Source organism: Neopsephotus bourkii, unplaced genomic scaffold, assembly GCF_033783945.1.
Source record: "Neopsephotus bourkii isolate Nb327-2 ecotype Australia unplaced genomic scaffold, CSIRO-AGI_Nbou_v1 NB_718, whole genome shotgun sequence".
In the NCBI taxonomy this organism is placed as follows: Eukaryota; Metazoa; Chordata; class Aves; order Psittaciformes; family Psittacidae; genus Neopsephotus; species Neopsephotus bourkii.
In genome coordinates, this window is record NW_026901217.1 from 2,578,860 (window position 1) to 2,601,350 (window position 22,491).

The 22,491-nt window shown below is 42.4% G+C and overlaps 1 protein-coding gene across 3 annotated transcripts in view; it reads left to right on the forward strand.

Annotated features, from left to right (window-relative positions):
* The window catches only part of ARHGAP10 (Rho GTPase activating protein 10), a 166,589-nt gene that overhangs the window by 33,134 nt on the left and 110,964 nt on the right, over window positions 1–22,491 (forward strand). For all 3 annotated transcript variants that reach the window (XM_061354199.1, XM_061354200.1, XM_061354201.1), the window contains exons 2-3: window positions 21,028–21,123; window positions 21,220–21,281. In XM_061354199.1, the coding sequence (XP_061210183.1) occupies window positions 21,028–21,123; window positions 21,220–21,281 (158 nt within the window). The remainder of the gene's footprint in view (window positions 1–21,027; window positions 21,124–21,219; window positions 21,282–22,491) is intronic.

Genomic DNA, 22,491 nt, shown 5'->3' on the forward strand with positions numbered 1-22,491 from the left:
AATCACCATTAACAGTTTCGAAAAACTATAGTAACAGCCCCCCCCCCCTTTTTAATTTGAGCATCTAGTTTAGCTTCCTACTGCTCTGCTACCCTGTACTTTCTCTGGAAATCATATGATGTATGTACGGGCTGTTTTCTGCACCACAGTTGCTACCAGCTGTTTTCTTTGTGAAAACTTGGATTCATTTCACTTTTGTCTAGCCACAGCAAAGTTGTTCTTGAACTCTTCCCTCTTCAGGGGCCTGTGGTGGTCATTCTATCCTTGATGCTCAAGATTCATGCTGGCTCATCTATGGTGAACAAAAAAAAGTGTATCTCCATGAAAGGAGTTTACTGGAAATCTTGCCAGAATTCCTACCTTCTGCATTTTGAATTTGCCTTTAAGGGTTTTCTTTGGTATATAAATGCACTAAATTGGCAAGTATTGTCCAAAAATGCACTACTACTCTCACCTTTTAATAAATAAATAGCCCAAAAGTTGGGCACCTTGCCATTAGTTATTGGATTATAAATCTCAGTTGCTCATTTGTCCAATTCCTCATTGTGTTTTCCTCCAGTCTCTTCTGCTTGAATCCTGTTGCACTTGGGAAAACAAAGCTGTCCTATCCAAGGTCTTTCTCAGCCTACTGGAAGGACTTTACTTAATTTTCATGACTCATGGCAGGGGAACTGGTAAAAATGTAACTATTTTATGAGCCTTTTATGGTCTTAATCATGACAAAGTATTTGGTAGCCATTTCGCATAACATTTTAATTATATGTGCTGGGTGCATGTTTGGACCTGTTTTATTGTGGAGAAATCACAGTGTCTTGAAAGTTTGATCTCCTTGTGGGTTTTTGTCTATGTATGCGAATGTTCAGGCAGGCAGTAATTCCACACATACGACAATGTTTTGAGAGATCTGCCATTTTGAAGAAGGAAAACATTGTGAATGATGCTTCTTTTTTTTTTCTTTTTGCAAAGCTCTGCATGTTGAATGTTGACATTTCTTCAGACTTGATATACCGCTTCATAAAATATTTCAAACCATCAGTTGAACAGCGTGTGCTTCTAAAGATGATAAAAATACTTGCTTTAGTCGTTTGTTAGGGAGGTGGCTACCAACGCTGCTTGTGTTTTGGCTGCCCACTTCCCGTTATGGAGTCGTCTTCTGGCTTCATGTGAAAAGCACCGATACTTGCAGATGGCTGGAACTAAGCAGGCAGAGATCTCTCTGGAATAAAAGGCCTTTATTGTGTGTGAAAACCTGTTCAGTTTACCTACAAACTGGGGAAAGGAGGTTTGCTGTTTTTTCTCTTCTGCTCCACCTTGCTTGCTGCTGTGGAAATAAAGTCTTGCTGAAACTATTTATTGGATGTGAACTCTCTAAGATGATGTTCGTGCTGAATGGCAGCATGTGAATAACCTGGAAGTTGGCATGTTTGCTGTGACATTCCCATCCAGGCTGAGCTGTGCTACCCCTCCAACTTTTTCAGCTCCATGAAATTGCAGTTGTACGTGTGCTATTTGAGACAATAGGATTCAAGTAACAAAGTCCTGTTTCTTGGAAGGAGAAAATCTGTATCCCTGTGATGGGTCAGGTCCTCCTACTCAACCACCTGAGTGAGCAAGTTAGGTAGGCATGTCCTCTTTGAAAATTGCTCTGAATTCAGAGAATCTCATTTAAGATGAGATGTGAGAGGTTAGTGCTTCTTTGTTCATATTCAGTGTAGAGTTGATCAAGTCGGGTTGCTACCCAACTCATGAGTTGGAGAATATTGTAGCAAAACGGAGCTTCTGCTCAACAGTGAATTGGTCTTTTCTGTTGCAATCAAAATAATATTTCAACACAATATATTCTGTTTTATGTAAACATTACAGTTACTGTCTGGGAAATAAGTGTGGGAAAGACAGCAATACTCCAGAATTACAACATTCAGAATGCTGATGTTGGATAAGTATCTGCACAATAAACACTTTTTTTTTTTTCCTGTAACTGTTTTATTTGTTTTACAGAGTTGAGAATGTTTTCAGTTATTTAGCACAGTTTTTCATCCTTAAGCAGTACGGTCATCTGATTTACTAGCTACTGAACACTCCTGCTTGTTTGCAGGTTGTCCTTGAGACATCAGTAACTTCATTTAGGATATAAATGTTTGTGAAACAGGAGCATAGTCTTCCTACAGAATAAATATGAGTAGCAAAACCATTAATAAATGCAGGAGGGTTTTCAAATCTGTGGTGTTAGACAAGAATGTCAATTGACAGGTACAACATCTGGATTTTTATGTTTCACATAATAATCAGAGTTGTCTTATGAAAGACTTAAGTCAGTTTTTAAGTTTCTGCTAGAAAATTCACTCAATCATCATCATGGCTTGACTTCGCGAACGAAGATTTGGGAAGGGCATTTACCCACGCTTACTACAAGCGCGCTGATGACTAAGAAGGCCAATGTGGGATAGGCAAATCCGGCTACAAAAAACACAGCAGAAGGTCTCCTTGGGTGGAACAGGTGGGACACGATTCTTCCTGCGTTGTCTTTTCTCCTCGAGACTAGTTCTTCGTGAACTCTCAAAGGAGTCAGCGGCATTATGTATGGTGCGCCTCCAAGTCTCCCGATTGGAGGCCAAGGTGGACCACTGATGGTAGTCAATATGGCCAAGGCTAAGGTATTGTTTCAGGGAGTCCTTGTATCTCTTCTTTGGGGCACCTCTCTTGCGGCTACCGGTGGCAAGTTCACCGTAAAACACGATCTTGGGGAGGCGGTGATCCTTCATCCTAGAGACGTGCCCTGCCCAGCGCAGCTGCAGTTTCAGCAATGTGGCCTCGATGCTGGTGACCCCTGCCTGTTCGAGGACAGTGACATTAGGCACATAGTCAGTCCAATGGATGTTTAGAATTGTACAAAGGCAGCGCTGATGAAAGCGTTCCAGGAGTCGCAGGTGATGACGATAGATGACCCATGATTCAGACCCATATAAAAGAGTAGACAATACAATGGCTCTGTAGACACTGATCTTTGTACTTTTCTTCAGGTGTTTATTACACCAGACTCTTTTATGGAGTTTTCCAAAGGCTCTATATGCCTTTGCTATTCTGTTGTCTATCTCTCTGTCGATCGTGGCGTCCGAGGAAATGATGCTTCCCAGATAGCTGAACTGCTGAACTGTCTTAAGCTCTGACTCGCCGATGGTAATATGGGGATGGTGATAATCTTCTTGCGGTGCAGGTTGGTAGAGGACTACTGTCTTCTTCAAACTGACTTCCAGCCCAAAAACCTCAGCCGCCTCCGCAAAGCAAGATGTTAAACGCTGCAGAGCTGCTTCTGTGTGGGCAACAAGGGCGGCATCATCAGCAAAGAGCAGTTCACGGACAAGATGGTTTAGGGTCTTAGTGTGGGCCTTCAGTCGCCTTAGATTGAATAGGCTACCATCGGTACGATATCGAATATAAATGCCGTCTTGTTCGTCGAGGTCTGCTGTAGCCCTTTGGAGCATCATGCTAAAGAAGATTGTGAATAAGGTCGGTGCGAGAACGCAACCTTGTTTCACACCATTGGTTATTGGGAAAGGCTCAGAGAGTGCATCACCATACCTGACTTGGCCTTGCTGATCCTCATGCAACAGAATAATCATTTTCAGGAACTTGGGGGGACAACCTAATCGTTCTAAGATCAGCCACAAGCCTTTCCTGCTCACAGTGTCAAAAGCTTTGGTGAGGTCAACGAAAGTTACGTATAACCCCTTATTCTGTTCTCTACACTTTTCTTGCAATTGTCTGAGAACAAATACCATGTCTGTGGTACTTCTATTAGCCCTGAAACCACACTGACTTTCAGGTAGAAGTTCTTCTGCGATGGCAGGTACTAGTCTGTTCAATAGTATTCTTGCAAGAATTTTACCAGCAATGGAGAGCAGAGTTATACCACGGTAGTTTGAGCAGTCTGACTTGACACCTTTTTTCTTATACAGAGTGACGATGATTGCGTCACGAAAGTCTGACGGTATTTTACCTTGTTCCCAACAGCACACAACTAGCTCATGAAATTTAGCGTGGAGTGCTTGGCCTCCATGCTTCCATATTTCAGGTGGGACACCGTCAACCCCAGCTGCCTTGCCAGTTTTCACCTGCTGTATGGCCTTAAGAGTCTCTCCCATGGTAGGGGCCAAATCCAATTCGTTTTTCACCGGATGTTGCAGAATGTGCTGGATTCCTTCACCTTGGACTACACGATTAGCACTAAAGAGGGTTTGAAAATGTTCAGACCAACGATTCAGGATGGAGATTTTATCTGTAAGAAGCGTTTGGCCATCTGCACCAAGTAAGGGGCTTTGAACCTGGAATGTGGGTCCATACACTGCCTTCAGAGCCTCATAGAACCCTCTGTGGTCACCCAAATCTGCACATAGTTGAGTCTTTTCTGCTAGGTTGAGCCACCACTTGTTCTGGATGTCTCTAAGTTTCTGTTGGAGTTTGCTACATGCAAGACGAAAGGCTGCTTTTCTTACATGGCAGAGTGGCTGAGCGAGGTGTGCTTGATGAGCAGATCTCTTTTTTGTCAGCAATTCCTGGACCTCCTGGTTGCTGTCGTCAAACCAGTCTTTGTTTTTCTTTGAGGAGAACCCAATGGATTCTACGGAGGACTGCAGGATGCTGTTTTTGATATGTTGCCAAAGCGCTTCAGGAGAAGAATCTGTAAGTTGGTCTTCAAGCCTAGTTTGAAGGTTAGCCTGAAAGCTGTCCCTCACTGCAGCTATTTGAAGATTATCAACATTGAGCCTCCTCCTTGGAATGCCGCCCCTCTTAGGTTTGGGCTTGAAGTGGAATTTAGGTTTGCAACGCACAAGGCGGTGGTCTGTTTGGCATTCTGCACTAGGCATCACTCTGGTCTGGCAGACATCACGAATATTTCTCTGGCGCACTAAAACATAATCAATAGGGTGCCAATGTTTAGATCGTGGATGCATCCAGGTTGTCTTCCAGCTGTCTTTCTGCTGGAAGATAGTGTTGGTGATGGTAAGCTGTTGCTCTGCACAGAACTCTAGCAAGAGACGACCGTTATCATTGCAGTTGCCAACACCGTGCTTGCCTAGCACTCCTTTCCAGGCTTCAAAGTTCTTTCCTACTCGGGCGTTGAAGTCACCAAGGATTATGATCTTATCTTCTATAGGAACTTTCTGAGTGAGGTGACGCAGGTCGGAGTAGAATTTTTCTTTTTCTGCAGGGTCAGCTTGCAGAGTTGGAGCATATATGCTGAAAAGAACAACGTGTTGCTTATTGTGCAGTGGAAGACGTAAGGAGATAATACGGTCGGAATGACCTATCGGCAAATTTTCAAGTTTGGAGGCTATGGAGTTTTTAATCATGAAGCCGACTCCAGAAAGACGACTTTCAGTTTTGGGTTTGCCTGACCAGTAGAGTGTATAGCCAGCACCATGTTCTTTGAGGCTACCTTCCTCATGAAGGCGAACTTCACTGAGTGCAGCGATATCGATGTTAAGACGTGACAATTCGTGGGCAATTAGCGCAGAACGGCGCTCAGGACGCCCACTGTTCACTGTATCGAGCATGGTTCTGATGTTCCAACATGCGAGTGTCAATCTGGACACACCTTTGGAGGCAGGTGTATGCCTTTGTCTCTTTGTTTTTAATTGACCGCAATAGAAGATGCCCGTTGGCCGCGGCTAGCCAACCAGGTGGAGGGGGAGATGAGCTGAATCCATACACTTCTACATTAATAGTAGTAAAATCCTGATCTCTAAAAAGGAGTATTTTCATTTCATGTTTTCTATTTCAGTCGCTTGTGGAAAACAGGCCCCATGTCTGTGCTACTTACAGAGCTGAAGGTGTTGCAGAAAGTTATACTGGTGAAAGCTTTGATGGTATTTGATGGTGCCAACTATTATGGTATTGTGTATTCAGGCTGTTGCTTCTGGATTGTTGTGGTTTTCTTTTGGGAACAGATTATATGTAGAACATTGATATTTCTCTTGCTGCTGTTTGATGAGAAAGACGATGGAGGGAAACCTTTGCAGCAAATCCAGAACTGCTAGTTTTTATCTTTGGGATCCATGTGAATTTGATGAGATGCTGTCATAGTTCTCTGCATTGCAAGTTCGGTTTTCTTACTCCTTGCTTTCTGATTTATTACTTCGTTTTATAGTAGACTTTTGGTCCATTTTGTTGCCGAAGACATGGAGATTGTAAGGATCAGGAATATGGCTGCGATTCCTTTGAAGAAAATTATCTTTTTGTACTCCATAAGAACTTCCGTCATGGTTGCCTGATATTTCAGCAGGCTCTGTAGGATACAGGTCTTAGGTCAGGGTGGCTGCAGGAATGTTTCTATTGGCAGGGTTGTAGGGTAAGAGATACAGCTTGTGTTCTTGTGTCATGAATTTTAACTGTGTTTCTGAAGAGCAGAACTGAAAGTTTCAGTCACCATCTGAGCTGGCAGAGGGGTGCACTTCTTGGTAAGAGATGCTCTAGGAGAGCCTTAATATCCACTGAGAAACTAAATGTGCTGTTTTGCCTGTGGTGCAAAGAGGGAAATGCCCTTGGCAGCATGTAGGGTTGCTTTGCTGATTTCAAAAACCCAGCTAAAAAGGCAAGTAACTTCAGGCCAAGGAGGTGTGGTGCAGCTGAGGGGTGATACCAGCATATTTTGGCACTTTGCCCATACTCGCATAAGATGCTACTTTGTGACATTTCATATACAGTAATGAGCATGTTAATTAGCTGTTTCTTGATGCGGGGGAATGTGGAGTTTGTACCCTTGTACTTGCAAGGGTAGAAAAAGGAGACATGATTGAAGTCTGTTTTCACCATCGAAGGTAGATACAATGTGTGTTTGATGTTATTTATGCATGCTTTTTGTAAGAGAAAATAATGGTTGGAGGTTATGGCATCTAAAACATTTTGCGTATATATGAAAGTAAGTGTACTCTGTTAAAATTTGGGAACTTTCTTAACTTGCCTGTTTTGATTGATGTGGCAAATAGTGGCACTTAGGCTGTGGGATTAGGCATTTGAAAGAAGGAAAATCATAAAATATGACAGAAGTAACCTATGAATTATTTCTATGAAATACTTTCTATGTCTGCGAAATAGAAATCTTGCAAAAATAAGGTAGTTCTCTCTAAGATGTGGGGAGGAGGTTAGAATATCGTTGTACTATTCACATGTGGCTTGTTCAGGCTAAATAGCCTGTTCTTACTTGTCATGTAATTATTCCACAATTAATGACCCCAGTGTGCACCCAGTCAGTTCCTAACAGAGGCAGCATTCTGAAGGATGCACTGCCCCAGTATTCAGTTTTCTTTCTACCTAGATTGGGCAAGAAAAACATGATTTTCTTTTTTGGTTTCTAGCTGTTCACTTCCTGTTGCCATTAGTTGGGAGAGTCGTGACAAAATTTGGACTTCTAGTGTAACAGAGGACCATAATCAATTCCTATCTGCAATGAGTTAAAAAGAAAGGTTCCATTAGCGATTAAGGTTCCTAACGTGGTTATTCATTTCTTATATTTACATATAAATTACCTTAGGGTTGTTTGGTTTTCATTTTATTTCAATTTCCTTTTTTCTGTGTAACGCTGAAATGCAAAGAATGCAAAGCTTTTTTGTTTTGGAAACAAAGCCCTATGTTTGGAAAATTTGGAAGACGTTTCCTAAAATGCTGCTGCTATTTGCTAGCTCTTCCTAGTTTTTTGTTGTATGTTGAAAATTTAAACACTCATTGGTGTTTGCACAAATGTGTAATCTATATAGAGTAATATTGTTGACACCAAATTTCTGAAGGTTTTTAGTAAACAGTAAAACACATTGTAACTTTAGTACAATTAGTGTAGATTTGTCTGAGACTTGAGTGTAGGAGTGTGGAGAGTGTGAAGCTGTGAACTGCTGGATGCTCTGGAGCTGCAGCTGGAAAGGTGCCTTTGGGCCTGTAGGAGCAGGATGCTGCATTGCTAGTTGAATTAAACTGAAATGGCAAGAGGTGGTGAGTTTTCTTATGTGTTTTAAGGGCATAGGGTGATCAAATATGCTTACACTTTGTTATGCTGGAGCGAAGGTGTCGTCGCAGTGCGGAGGGAACACAGACACAATCAATGTGATTGATAAAGTGATCCGTTTATTCTGTTTAAGCCTAGGGTATATATAGTGCTAAATTGCTACATACACACATTCTTGGGACAGATTAGAGGCAAACGGGAAAATTCTGCCTTCTGTTACTTTTGCTACTTTTAGCGTGTTTCTTGCAGCTTCGCCATCCTGCTCCCACATCCTGCTAGCCTTGAGCAACTTACCAAGCCTCTTTGTTCTCCTAGCCTCTTTCTTCTACTGCACGTAGCTGACCCTTAATAACCTAAGGTTAGGCCTTGCAGCCTGGGTATCTTGAGTATAAGCCTCAGAGTTAGGCTAAGACCAGACAGCTGGGATTGCTTCTCATGTCCATTGTTCAGCTATATTCTTCAGAACCACCATCTGTTTGGGCTATACCCATCTGGGTTTCTAGCTGACCTTTACAAAACTGGTCCCTGACCAAGCTCAGTCATGGGAAGGTGACCTTTGTCTGCTAACCATGCTTCCACAATTCCCCCTTTTTCTTTTTCAAACATATTTGTTACAATTTTCATAAGGCTGCTTTGAATACATTGAATCATGCAAGGCAAACAAATCAAGATGAACAAAAGCAAGATACATACGGGTAAAAAGTGGCTTAAAATACTGCTTAACCATGATCCTAGTCCCAGTGACTTTAACCAAGAGGTGAGGTCCCAAGAGTCACCTTCCTTTAACTTGTGTAAATTCTCTTTGAGTTGTCGCAGCTCCTTGTGTATAGAGCTACTATGGTCTGAGAGGTTCATGCAACACATACCCTCGAAATCTTCACACCCATGGCCTTGAGCTAACAATAGAAAATCAATAGCTGCCCTGTTTTGTAAAACCGCATGATTCATACTGACTACATCTTCCGTCAATTTGCTTAAGATATCTGAGGTAAGGTTTAAATCGTTTTTCATCCAGCATGCTAGTCGTTTTAGGTTATACCATGCTTGGGCTGCTGACGTCTGTGGGAGGAGTAACGATTGGAAAAGAGTTCTGGTATCAGACCAAAAGGTAGGCTCACCTATCTCATCACACTTTAACTCATGCACGCTCCGTTTGGAACGGGCAGCATCTCTATGGGCCCATTGCATCAAGAGAGGGATATTCGGGTGAAATAGCGATAGTTTGCCAAGATAACACGGACCTCCATGAGGACTGACAGGGACACCATTCCAGGCCCGATCACCACAGATTTAAAAGACACCCGGGGGAAGTCGTCTGGAGGGCTCATTTGTGGAGTTACACTGGGAATATATGGACCGCACAATGCCTGCTAAATTACTAATGTCCGAGTCTACTGTGGCCCAATTTTTCCGATTCACATTTAGCTGGTCTATTGTGGGTGGCTCAAACGACACCCAACCACCTCCGGTGATATTCGTTGCGTTTACACTTCCCAAAAGATCCAGTTCCCCTGGGGGGGAGGCGAGAGTGTCATTAAGGGCTTTAATGATGGCACATTGCCATTTTCCGTCACGTCTTGCAGCCGTACAATCAGGACAAGTGCATTGGCAGCGGTAAAGCTTAGAACAGTGGCATTATTTACGTACCTCAGGAACTCTTGAGGGTTCCACACGGGAACTCCTATGAGACAGGTACGAAAGGGGTTGCTTGGAGAAGCCAGACTTAGACAGAAAGCCTGCTGTCCTGTGATATTTGCTGTGGTAACCCAGACACTGTTTCGTGGCCTGGCTAAATCAGGCAGGAAAGCAAGTGCTTCACTAACAAGAAAGGTTATCATCAGTGGAACTAGGACCTTTTCCATTATTGCCTTCTATACTGACAGCGTTTTTTAAATATTAGGGTCCTTTTTAAAGCCTCAAGTTCTACAAGCAACCATTGCAAGCTAAACTGATAATAGGCACGATTTAGGCTGTTCTTATTTTCAAACAAACCAATTATCTGGAAATCAGTTGATTGATAATCTCGCAAAAAATGCCTTAAAGCTACAATGGGATTTCCGTTGCGATAAAACCATTTGTGGCAGTATAAACACAGTGGTTTCTGTTGTAGCCAGCTCTGCCGTAGTCGGCAGGCTTTACGACGCAGAGACCAACAGCAACCCCATTGAAATATCACAATTGGATCACAGAAAAAAACACTGTTGACAAGGTCGAGAGAGTTCACGACGTAGCTCACTCGACGGTTGCAGAAACAAGCGCTGATAGCCTTGAACTGGGTCTGTAAGGGTAATATTATCTAAACACAAAACTATGTTCGAAGCAGTCAGTCTGTTTAACTTACCAATTAATGGATTCAAGGCGTGACTCAGTCGATTCTTCTCCCACTCGTCGGCTTCGGGGTCTATCTGAAGAGGGGAGATTCACCGGACGTATCCATTTAGATGGAATCCATAAAGGGCCTGTTGGCGACAAAACACAAGTGTAACCTCGGCCTAAATACAGCAAGTCTACACGGTTACACCATAAACCTGATTTGGGATCTCGATACCGGACTTTTGGTGTCTGGTGAACACTCATGTCTCTGTTGGGGGAAAAATGGATACAGGCAGCTGGCCATTCAGAATCTCCAAACACACACAGGTGATTTAAGACAAACAAGGTTTTAGAAAGCCGTTCATAAGTATCCGTGGTTTCAGAATATTTTTGTAAATATCTTTTAACTGTAGCATGGGCTCGCTCAATAATAGCTTGGCCTGTGGGGGAGTGAGGAATACCAGTGACATGACGTATTCCCCATAGCTGGAAAAACTTTCTGACCCGTTCGCTTGTATACGCTGGGCCATTATCAGTTTTTATTGTAACAGGTACCCCTATAACGGCAAAGCAATTAGTGAGGTGCCGAATAACATGCAAGGCTTTTTCTCCTGCTTGGGCAGTTACTGAAATAAACCTACTATATGTGTCAATTGTTACATGTAAGTACTTTAGACAACCTAAACTGTTCTCATGGGTGACGTCTATCTGCCATATCTCATTACTTTTGAGACCTCTAGGGTTGACTCCAATACCTAATCCTGGGCCATGATTAGAGCACGTAGGACAAGCCCTGACAATGGCCTAGTTTAAGAGTATCTCTATGACATACCAAGATTTGAGATCTATAAATAATCTGGCAAAGGTTAAAAAAAAAAGTATAAATTATAAAGTTTTCTTCTTTTACCTTATTTTCATTTTGTAATGATTATAATACAGAATCTTCTCTGCTTAGTTCTCTGTATAAAAGAAAAATAATACAAAAACCCCAATAGGATGTAGCTAGACTGTCTTCTGCTCTCCTTCTTAGGAATGACAAGGGTCAGGCGTTGCTGTTGAATATGTTTTCTCCCTCTCTCACAGTGCTTTGCACAGCTACAAACGCCTGCCTGCTCGGAGCTACAAATGCCTGCTTGCTCCAGCAGCAGCCATAAATACTTGCCGGCAACTGCACTTTTGCATTAACCCTTTTTTGCCCAAAATGTTAAATTGCTATCTGTTAAAAACTTTTACATGAACCCAACAATAATAAAAAAAATAATAAAATACACAGAACATCGTCTGCTTTCAACACACGCACACACACACACACACACATATGGGATCCCATAAGCACACTCCACACAACTATAATATTTGAAGTATAACATCCAAACAAACATTATTTCCACTGCACAATTCCACGTATAGAACATGGCAAAAGGACTCTGTGGAGACTAACAGGAAAACCAGCTCCGAGAAGCATCATCACAGGGCAAAGTGGCAGGCTCAGCCTTAGCGGGCGTCCCCGCAGAGGCTCTGCCTCCCCCACACTGCATGAGGCTTTGGGCTTTTATACTGACCAAAATGTACAGTCATTCCAACACAGGTGGCCAGCCTATGTTGGAAGAAGTGGCCAACAATATCTGTAAAGGTCTCCAAAGGTCGATAGAAACCTGGATATACTTATGTTTACCAACTTCTAGTACATGAGTATCACAGAGAGACTGTATTAAATGAGTTGTATACGGGGTTCCAAGTGCACAGTCCATTACAGTATGCCCAATATCCCTGATAAGAGTATACGAGACACCTTCCTATTACTATGAAAGTACACAATATGCCTGCATCGCTCACTGATCTTGCTTCTCCCTTTATAGCTGTGTATTTAACCTGAGGATTTGGGGGATATAAATCAGGCTCCTTTTCCAGATGAATAGGCTCCAGGTTAAAAGGACCATCTTCATCTCTGCCCTCAGTCTTTGCAGCCGTGGCGGCAACATTCGGGGGGGGTGTGGTGTGGGGTGTGTAGGGGAATGACGACTGGACTCCACAATCTCGGTTTTTGACTTTAACGTATTTAAAATAGATCTCCAAATGGTTAGCAAATTTTTTACAGAGTCATTGCCTTTTATGACTGCATCCCACAATTTAACTCCTGCACCATTCCACAAAGAGACCTCAAATACGGTAGAATCGTCAATCTCTAGATAACGAGTTTTCGACCATTTCAACAGTAAATTTAAGTCTGTTTTTTTAAAGGTTACACCCTTCACCTTAAGAAGGACTGAAAACATCAAGGGACTCATAGCCAAAAATTCCCCTGTAATAATTGCATCTTTGATCATCCCACGCCAGCGTCTAACAGAGATATTACCATGATCTCCTACCCCGTGCCCAAGACCCCCTTCCCACTCCCGTTTCTTTACTAGTGGATTGTAGGGGGGTGGGGCAGAGAGTTCAGAGCTTTCTTTTGTTTCCAATGCTTGTAATTTTTTCAGCAACTGTTGCAGTTGACCATCCCTGAGAGCGGTTCGCATCTGCCGATGAGCCGAACCGTTCGAACCGTCTGAGTCGGGATCAGGAAGGGGAGGGTACAAGTCCAGTTCTGCCAGAGATTCTGGGTCTGGTTCCAATTCTGATTTTGGGGTCTCCTTCCTCTGGGTCAGAGGTGACCACGTTTGCACTCTCTGCCTGTACTTTCGGGTGCAAGCGCCGTTTCATTTTATCTTCCCCCTTATGCTGAGGAGGCTTCTGCGATGCCATCCCAGGCACAATGGGAGAAGCAAATACCATAAACATAGCACTCTTCCCTGCCTCTGACTGACTTTGCAAAGGAGCAGTGGCCATGAAAACAAGTGCCACTGCTGCCCGTTCTGATTTATTTTCTTTTAAAGTCTTAATTACCAATCTGCATAGTTTCAAATGTTTTTGGGCGTCTTTTGTCCCTTTACTGATCTCATCCCACAATGCCAAGGCAGCTTGCATGGTGGGGATAAAGCCACGATCACGGGACCATCTCAACAGCCTCTGTAAGGTGGCACTATCATATTGCAGTCCTCTCTTAGAGAGAACCTGTTGGAGGAGCTTCATTACCGCCTGTTCCTCTTTAGTCGGCGTGGACCCCATCTCCTCCCCAGCCGCTCACCTGATCAGAGCGAGATTCCCAGTTTGCAGACGTCTGACTTTCCAGCGCAGTTGCAGCGCTCTGCCAGCGCCAGGGCAGCGCTGATTCAACCGGCTTTCCCTAAGTCTATTTCTTTTCCTACACCTCGCTTCTTCAAGGAGCATTTAAACAAATCATAGGCTGCCTGTCTTTCCATAACTATACAGCTTTGGTACCAATGCAGCTCACCAGCAGACAGCCGAATTAGTGGGCAGCGAAGGCAGAGGCTCTTCTGTCGGCAAAAACCGGCTTCCTCTCCTTCAGGTCGTCCACGACCACTCAGTACTCTCGACCGGCGAGATCGATGCCTTATGACCCTCCGGATGCTGCTTCTCCGGTGCTTCCCCGCTCTGCACACGACGACCCCAGCCACTACGGGTACCTGGGTCCCTGGGTCCCTGTTCGGGCACCAATTTTATCGTCGCGGTGCGGAGGGAACACAGACACAATCAATGTGATTGATAAAGTGATCCGTTTATTCTGTTTAAGCCTAGGGTATATATAGTGCTAAATTGCTACATACAAACATTCTTGGGACAGATTAGAGGCAAATGGGAAAATTCTGCCTTCTGTTACTTTTGCTACTTGTAGCATGTTTCTTGCAGCTTCGCCATCCTGCTCCCACATTCTGCTAACCTTGAGCAACTTACCAAGCCTCTTTGTTCTCCTAGCCTCTTTCTTCTACTGCACGTAGCTGACCCTTAATAACCTAAGGTTAGGCCTTGCAGCCTGGGTAACTTGAGTACAAGCCTCAGAGTTAGGCTAAGACCAGACAGCTGGGATTGCTTCTCGTGTCCATTGTTCAGCTATATTCTTCAGAACCACCATCTCTTTGGGCTATACCCATCTGGGTTTCTAGCTGACCTTTACAAAACTGGTCCCTGACCAAGCTCAGTCATGGGAAGGTGACCTTTGTCTGCTAACTACGCTTCCACACGAAGGGGGATATTGAGCAACTTGACAAGTCAGTAATGAGTGTATTTTTAATCCTTATACCTGAATTTGCTAAGCTTTCAGAAACTCATGAGTTGCTATGGGTAACTTAATGTTGTCCAGAAACCTTGTAGTCTTTGAAATCTTATTTCCATTCCGGCTTTGGAGCGGAATGAATAGCTGTCTTAGCTTTACTTGTCATTTTTGTCTGTTCTGATGATTTTTTTTTTCCAATATACTTAGCAGATAAAAATGAGTAGTAAAAATTTATTTGGTTTCAGGGAGTTGGAACATGTCCCTGCTCTTAAGAATCTGCCACATGGCTTGCATCTGCGAAGTTGATAAATAAGTACTGTTTATCCACCTTACTAAGGTAATAATTAAATCCTGTTCTCAGTGTCATGAATTATATTAGATTCATTGTTTACCTTGCTAAAGGGGACACAGGAGAAATGGGTAGTTGCTTTTGTATGTGTTGAGGTGATAGGTGTTTCGTATGAAGTGTCATATGAGTCCAAACTGCATCTCTTGGACAAACTATTTTGAGTACTCTGCTCTGAAGCTGCTTCATTAGCTCGTGAAAGTGAGATTGATGGCTGGGAAGAAGAGGGGAGAGGCTAGCTCTCACACAGCTTGTCCTTGCCTGTTTCAAGTCTCTGTGTGGCTTGCCTGATCTTGGCCTACTGTGAGTTAAATACATCAAGAAGTCTACTTATTAGTCCTTAATGTAGTAACATCCTTGAAGACAAGCTTAGTAGTAAAATCTAAATATTGTTTTAACCCTTTAGCTTTTTGAGGGGAATGTTGTTGAATGAGACCATGCAATTTTAATACATATTGAATGAAGCTGCTAGAAATCTTTCATTCCTTGAGCTTATTTTCCTCTATACGAATGCATGTAGTATGGGGAGTAAACAAGACAAATTAGAGATGTGTGCACATCTACAGGGATATGATATGATCAGCATTAATGAAACATGGTGGGTTGGCTCCTGTGACTGGAGTGTTTCCATATGAAGGCAGGTTGAGAAAACTGGGACTGTTAAACCTTGAGAAGAGAAGGCTGTGTGGAAACCTCATAGCAGCATTCCGGTATATGAAGAGGGCCTACAAAGATGCTGGAGAGGGCCTCTTAATCAGGGACTGCAGTGGTAGGAGAAGGGGTGATAGGTTCAAACTTAAACAGGGGATGTTCAGGCTAGATACAAGAAAGTTCTTTACTGTGAGGGTAAGGCATTGGAATAGGTTGCCCAGAGAATTTGTGAATACTTCATCCTTGACAGTGTTCAAGGCCAGGTGTGATGGGGCCTTGAGCAACCTGGTCTAGTGGAAGGGGGTTGGAACTAAACAATCTTAAGGTACTTTTGAATGCAAACCATTCTGTGATTCTGTATCTGTTAGTATCGATAAAATTTGTAGGTAGGGGTAGGGAATAGCAATGTAAAATCATAGACTAGTTAAGATTGGAAAAGTTCATCTAGTTCCGCCACCCCTGCCATGGGCAGGGACATCTCACACTAAACCATGTTACCCAAGCCTTTGTCCAACCTGGCCTTGAACACTGCCAGGGATGGGGAATTCACAACCTCCCTGAGCAACCCATTCCAGTGCCTCAGCACCCTAACAGGAAAGAATTTCCTCTTTACATCCAGTCTAAACTTCCCCTGTTTAAGTTTTAACCCATTACCCCTTGTCCTATCACTACAGTCCCTAATGAAGAGTCCCTCCCCAGCATCCCTATAGCCCCCCTTCAGGTACTGGAAGGCTGCTATGAGGTCCCCATGCAGCCTTCTCCAGGCTGAACAGCCCCAACTTCCTCAACGTATCTTTATATGGGAGGTGCTCCAGTCCCCTGATCATCCTTGTTGGCCTCTTCTGGACTTGTTCCAACAGCTCCATGTCCTTTTTATGTTGAGGACACCAGAACTGTACACAGTACTCCAAGCGAGGTCTCATGAGAGCAGAGGGGACGGGCATGATCACCTCCTTCAGCCTGCTGGTCACGCTCCTTTTGATGCAGCCCAGGATACAGGTGGCTTTCTGGGCTGTGAGTGCATGCTGCTGGTTCATGTTCATTTTCTCATCGACCAGCACCCCCAGGTCCTTCTCCACAGGGCTGCTCTGAATCTCTTCTCTGCCCAACCTGTAGCTGTGCCTGGGATTGTTCCGACCCAGGTGTAGGACCTTGCACTTGTCATGGCTAAACTTCATAAGGTTGGCATCAGCCCACCTCACAAGCATGTCAGGGTCCCTCTGGAGGGCATTCCTTCCCTCCAGCGTATCAACCGAACCACACAGCTTGGTGTCATTGGCAAACTTGCTGGGGGTGCACTGAATCCCACTGTCCATGTCAGTGACAAAGATGTTGAACAAGATCAGTCCCAGCACTGATCCCTGAATGTAAATCCAGTTCTTAAATGGTCATCACAACACAGTAAGTGTGGGACTTGGTATAGGAATCTGTATATTGCTGTAGAAAAATATTAACACTAACGCAAGAAGCTGTTACAAGCAGGTTAATTCTCCTGTCATGCAAACGCGATCTAGGCCTCATGGGTGAGTGTTAGTTTAGGTAGCTAATGTGAAGTTAGTACTAATCTTGAAGAGAACAATTGGAGTCTGGTGCTTTGAAGGGTGGCCACTGCCTAGCAACTAATGGTGTTGTGTTGGCTCAGCTCAAACTCAGATAAGGAATAACAATATTTTCCTTCAAATCCAAATGGAAAAATATAGAGGTATTTGTGTGGGGCACCAGCTGTGCATCTGGCACAGGGTGAACTGACAGGAGCCCTTGTTACTCAAGTGTTTCAGAGCAGAGTGGGAGAGCTGGCGGCTGCTTCTGTTTCTTCTGGTGTGGTTTTTAAGTAGTTAGATTCAAACATGAAGAAAGTACAGTTTACTGATATGAACAGTAACAAGAAAACTAAAAGCCCTGGTGTCCTTATGACCCTCCCTTCTCTCTTTGGAAATGTGCCTGTCTTCATTTTTTTTGGTCAAAATATTTAGCAGATGCTTGGTTTCTTTTATTGTCTTAAGAAAGTGAGTCTTTGAAATAACTCTCCCTTAAGGGTTTGCCAGGTTTATTCAGGAAAGAATGTTAGTGTTTGGCCGATACTTCCATGCTCTTTGATCTTGAATGCCCTGTTCCTCCCTTTAAGTTACAGCAGTAGCTTTCAGCAAGCAACAACCCCATTACTATTTCCTTTGCCTTTCTGTTTGGTGTTACTGTGTAGAATGTGGAGATTAAAGAGAATAAAATAATTATTTTCAGGCTTCCTAAATTCTTACTGTGGTTTTTTTTTTTCAGTAGGCTGCCACATTATTTGGATAATCAGTGTAACTGGTTGTGCTGTTTGATACTCGGGTACTGTCTTATTCTAATGTATGTAGCTGGAATCCATATATGTTTACAGTCTGTTATATAGCACATACTGGTGTTGCAGGCTCTAATGCTGATGTGGAACAATACTGGGATGTACCTGTCAGTGCCAGCTGACTAATTTTGCTGTAATAAAGCTCTTCTGACACAGAATGGAAGAAAGCCAAGTTAACACTTATGAAATTTCTAGCTTAAGCAACGATGGTCAGCATTTAAATTGTAACATAGTAGTAACAGTGGATAGTACTTGTGATGACATCAGCATCTAGTTTGTTTTTGTAGAGTTTTATAAATGCTTAAAATTATGTGAATGTCTGTGTATGTATTGTAGGATATGTGGAATTTATCAGGGCAAAGGCTGGAGCCGGTTCATGCTGTTTCCCCACAGCAGATTTGACTGCAGACTGTCCCAGGTTTAGCCATGGTTTGTCAGATGGCAAGAAAATCCAGCATAGGGCTGTATTATCTTTTTGAGCCCAGACATCATCCTCATAATTTTTCTGGTGCAATAGCAAAACGAGTTCAGTCTTCCTGCTCTGACCTTTGGGGGAAGTTTTCCTCCATTGTATGCTTGATACTTGGTTTTGCCTCTTTTAGTTTAGCAGGAGGCAGACCAGAGGTTCTTCCATTCCTGTGAATAGCTGGGCACCAGTGGTTCTGATGAGCAAGGTGCTGGTTTTGAGTTCGACTGGTGCTATTTTGACATAGGGAATGGAAACAGTGTGTGACCTTAAATGTAAATTTAGCTAAATAAAACAAGACTGGTGGACGAGACATAAATATTGGAGGATGAATCTTGTAGTTAACATCTGCTGAGTAAACAGGCAACAGTTAGGACTCTGATCACAGCAGCAGTCTGTTGAACCAAACGGCTGTTCTTCCCCCAGTCAGGTTTCTTTCTTTCCAGTTGCATCTTGCGACATGTGATTAGCTTTTATTGCTCCATTGACTTCTCATCTTTGTTGAAAGTGCCAAGTTCTTAAAAATCTGTCAGAAAAGTTCTTCCTGTTTTGTTGTCTTACCTTCTAAGTGTTGGTTCAGTGTCTAGGTATTTGGTTTTTCTTGATCCATCAGATCATTCATGTCCTAAACCCCAACCTCTTCCTGCCCCCTGATGCTTTCCAAAGTTTTCTGGAGCAGTTGCTCAGCATTTCAGAGATGATATGTGGAAGATGTTGCAAAAATTGATTGTCTTCATGGTTTTAATACAGGAACTTTTCAAATCTACCTTTGGTGTGTTAAAAGGTCATTGCTTCTAAGCCTACCTTAATTAGCTTTTGGTCAGTAATTTCCAGTCCCTTAGCAGATTCAGTGGAGAGAAATGCATGGAAAGGGGTGTGTGTGTGCATGTGGTGCTGCATTCCTTCTGTTAACATGTACCTTGCTCAGCAGTATTTGAATACTTCACCTCTACATGTGGGAGAGACTGTAATAAACAATTCCTTCCTCTAGCACGGGGCTAGCTCTCATGTGATAGGGCCTTGGCAGGGGATTATCAGATTCAGGAAAATGAAATAAGTTTTGTGAGATTGTTGGTCTTATTTTTCCATAAATTTTCAGCCTTGTGTTGCGACCTGGCTCACAAGTAAGCATAACATTAGATATTTAAGGAACTTGTTATTTTCCATATTTGAGCCTTTCATAGCTGGCAAAACTTGTTTCTTTTGCTGTCTGCTTTATGAACAGCCATTTACCCCGCAAGATATTTGAGTTAAAATACCTATGTTTCCATGGGAATTGTTACTTTTTTTTTTCTTTCCCTTCAACCTTCTCATCCTTCTTCCTTCAACCTTGTGCAGCTTTCTGCTGCTTCATGTCTTGAAGAGTACATGTACAGACTTTAGAAGCAGTTGCAAAAGGGAGGCAAGTATCTGGCAGCATGGCATCACCACCATTTTACAGAGAAGGAGAGGAAAGGACTAATGAGAAATGGGTGAAAAGAAAGCAGTATGGAATGGCAAGGAAGAGAAAGCATTTTTTTATTTTAGGATGTGTATTGCTGTTTGTAGACTATTTTTCACTTGCTCTTTTAAATGGTTGAACTCAACTTCCAGTGCAGCATTGTATGTTGAAGTTGTGCTTGATTATGACACATGATAAATCATATGATGTGTGGGATGCAAGGTTGTTCTTTGAAAAAACAAAACAAAAAAACATCAAACATCAAACGAAAGAAGAACAGCAACAACAAAAAAAGTCTGTAGTCTTCTAGCTCCAGTTAATATTAAAGAACAAAAATGCTTAGCTCTTAAGAGTTGTTCTTAGCCTTTCAGAACTGCATGTGGTAAGAAGATTATAGTTTAACTAAAAATTTCAAATTGTCTTCAACCTTGGCTAAGAACAAAAATGTGAGTAAAACCTTTACTGCTGGGTAGGAGTCTACCAGGACATGTGTCTTTTTTTACCCGTGGGCAATTCTGTCCTTCTGGAACTCGTGACTCTCTCAACCTGCACGTATCAGCACAACAGGAAAGTGTGTACACACTGCTTATTTTCAGCTTTAGACATTTTAATGAGGGTTTATAATGATGATATTGTGTATAGTAATAGAGTATTGTGTATAGTAATAGAGTCAGATCACTTCCTGAGGGATGTAAGAGTGCTGCCCTCTGACCCAGACAGTAGTAAGACTGTTGTCAGACAGTAGTAAGTAAAAATTGGGTTGAAGAAAATATTTTAGGAATATTACAAAATGGTTATTATACAAAAAATGCTGTACATTTAATTTAACTTTAGGCATAGTTTAACTCCATGGAATTTCTAGTTCCAGTGCAACAATTATTTTAAATTTTGTTTAAGTATAAATGTTTCACTAAGAGAACTATATATGTATAATACGTAGAAAACCGGAAGTTGTGTCCTTTTGCTCATAAATATCTTAGTGAATTGAGGTTAGCAAAGTAAGGCAACTGGCGCAGCTTATTCTGAGTGGTGTTGTGCCTTAAAACTTCTGTAGTTACAAATCAGTTTGTGTGGCCTGTGCCCTAAATTGTGATATGGAGAAGCTTAACCATAGGTCTAATACTGCACGTGATGACACTTGCTTTCTACTATATAGTCTTGTATAAAGAAACATATGAAACAGATTCACAGATGAGATCAGAAGAACATTAGACAATATTGCTTTTCTTGGGATGTCCTTGGGCAAACTGGTGTTAAGAGTTTCTTGTCAATGTTTATTCTAGGGGTAGGGAGATCTTCCAGCGTTTTTAAAATTATTTCCTAACCTTCAATCTCTGCTTTTTTTTTTTTTTCTTGCAGACCTTTCAGCAGCCCAGAGAAAATTTGCCCATTCTCTGAGAGACTTTAAATTTGAATTCATTGGTGATGCAGAGACAGATGATGAAAGATACATAGGTAGGTAAGAAGTGACTAAAAGTGGCCATGGTTGCCATGCCATCCTGCAATGTGATTAAACTTACATATTTTTTTTTTTCTGGTTTTGTATTACAGATGCATCACTACATGAGTTTTCAAACTTTTTAAAAAACCTGGAGGAACAAAGAGAAATTTTGGTGAGTTGCAAGAATAATTTTAAGAAGCTGTACACATAGCAAAGAATAAAAATTAAAGCTTTACAGTTGCTTACTGCTTTATTAACCACCAAGATGCTGATACCAGTAGCTTAACAGTGAAAGCTCTTGTTGTGCAGCCTCATTCTGTAGTCCAGGGTTACAGACAGCAGCTAGTTCCCATTATAGAGGAAAGCTATTATGGTAAGGATAGACAACAATGAGTTGGTTCAAAATGGCAGTGCCCTGATAAATTATGGCTGGGGTGCATGGGAAAACCACTGCAAGGTTGTTTACCATTTATAGTAAAAAGCAAGATGAAAGATTTAATACCGCAACAGGACACCCAAGGTTGGGAGGTTCGCCAGATTTGGATCCAGGATCTGTGTGGCTGCAGCTTCAACACTTAGGTGGATTTGGGATGCAGTCTGTTGGCTGGATGCAGTAGCAGACTTGCAAACCCTACTCTGTTGTGTAGAAGTGTGTGTTCTTCATTAATTTGCCGTGATGGCTGCACATAAAATGTGCACTGAAAGCTCTGCAATACACCTTGTTATCTTGATTTCCTAAGTTGTCCAGAATGTGGGGTGTTTCTTTCTGGATGGTACCATGATCTTTCTCTCCAGTTCTGAGTGTGATCAGACCCTCCCTCTAGGAAATGCTTTTAGATATGCTTAGATAACAGTTATGTTCTTTGATATTTGCCGTGTGATTTTTATCTTCCTGGAAGCCACTGACCAGTTGGCATCCCTGAGAGGAAGTTGAGACTGATCTGTGTTCTGCACTCATCTCTGCCAGAAGCTGTGCCTGCAGTGTAGGAGTATGTAAATAAGTAAGAAAAGAACTTGTGAAGAATTCTTTTTTCCAACACTTCTTTCTCTGGCAGTCCCAAGTCCAGTAGTAGTCATGGTGTCATGGTTCCTTAAGTGTGCTGTGTTATGTCCTGGTATGTTCTTCTGATCTGGAACCACATTTGAGTCAGAATTAGGATCTATGTGGTTACTTGCACATTCCCGAAAAATTCTCTTTACACAGTAGGGGCAAATTTTAGGTACATTCAGTTGTTCTGATGAGTTGTAGGGATTTGCTCCTCCAGTATGTTTGAATGCTGCTTTTGTTTTTTTTTTGTGATTCTGAAGTATAGTCTTTACACTGCTTTTTCCTACCATCCATAGCTGTATATTATTTTAATGAAGTTGTGTACATCTAATTA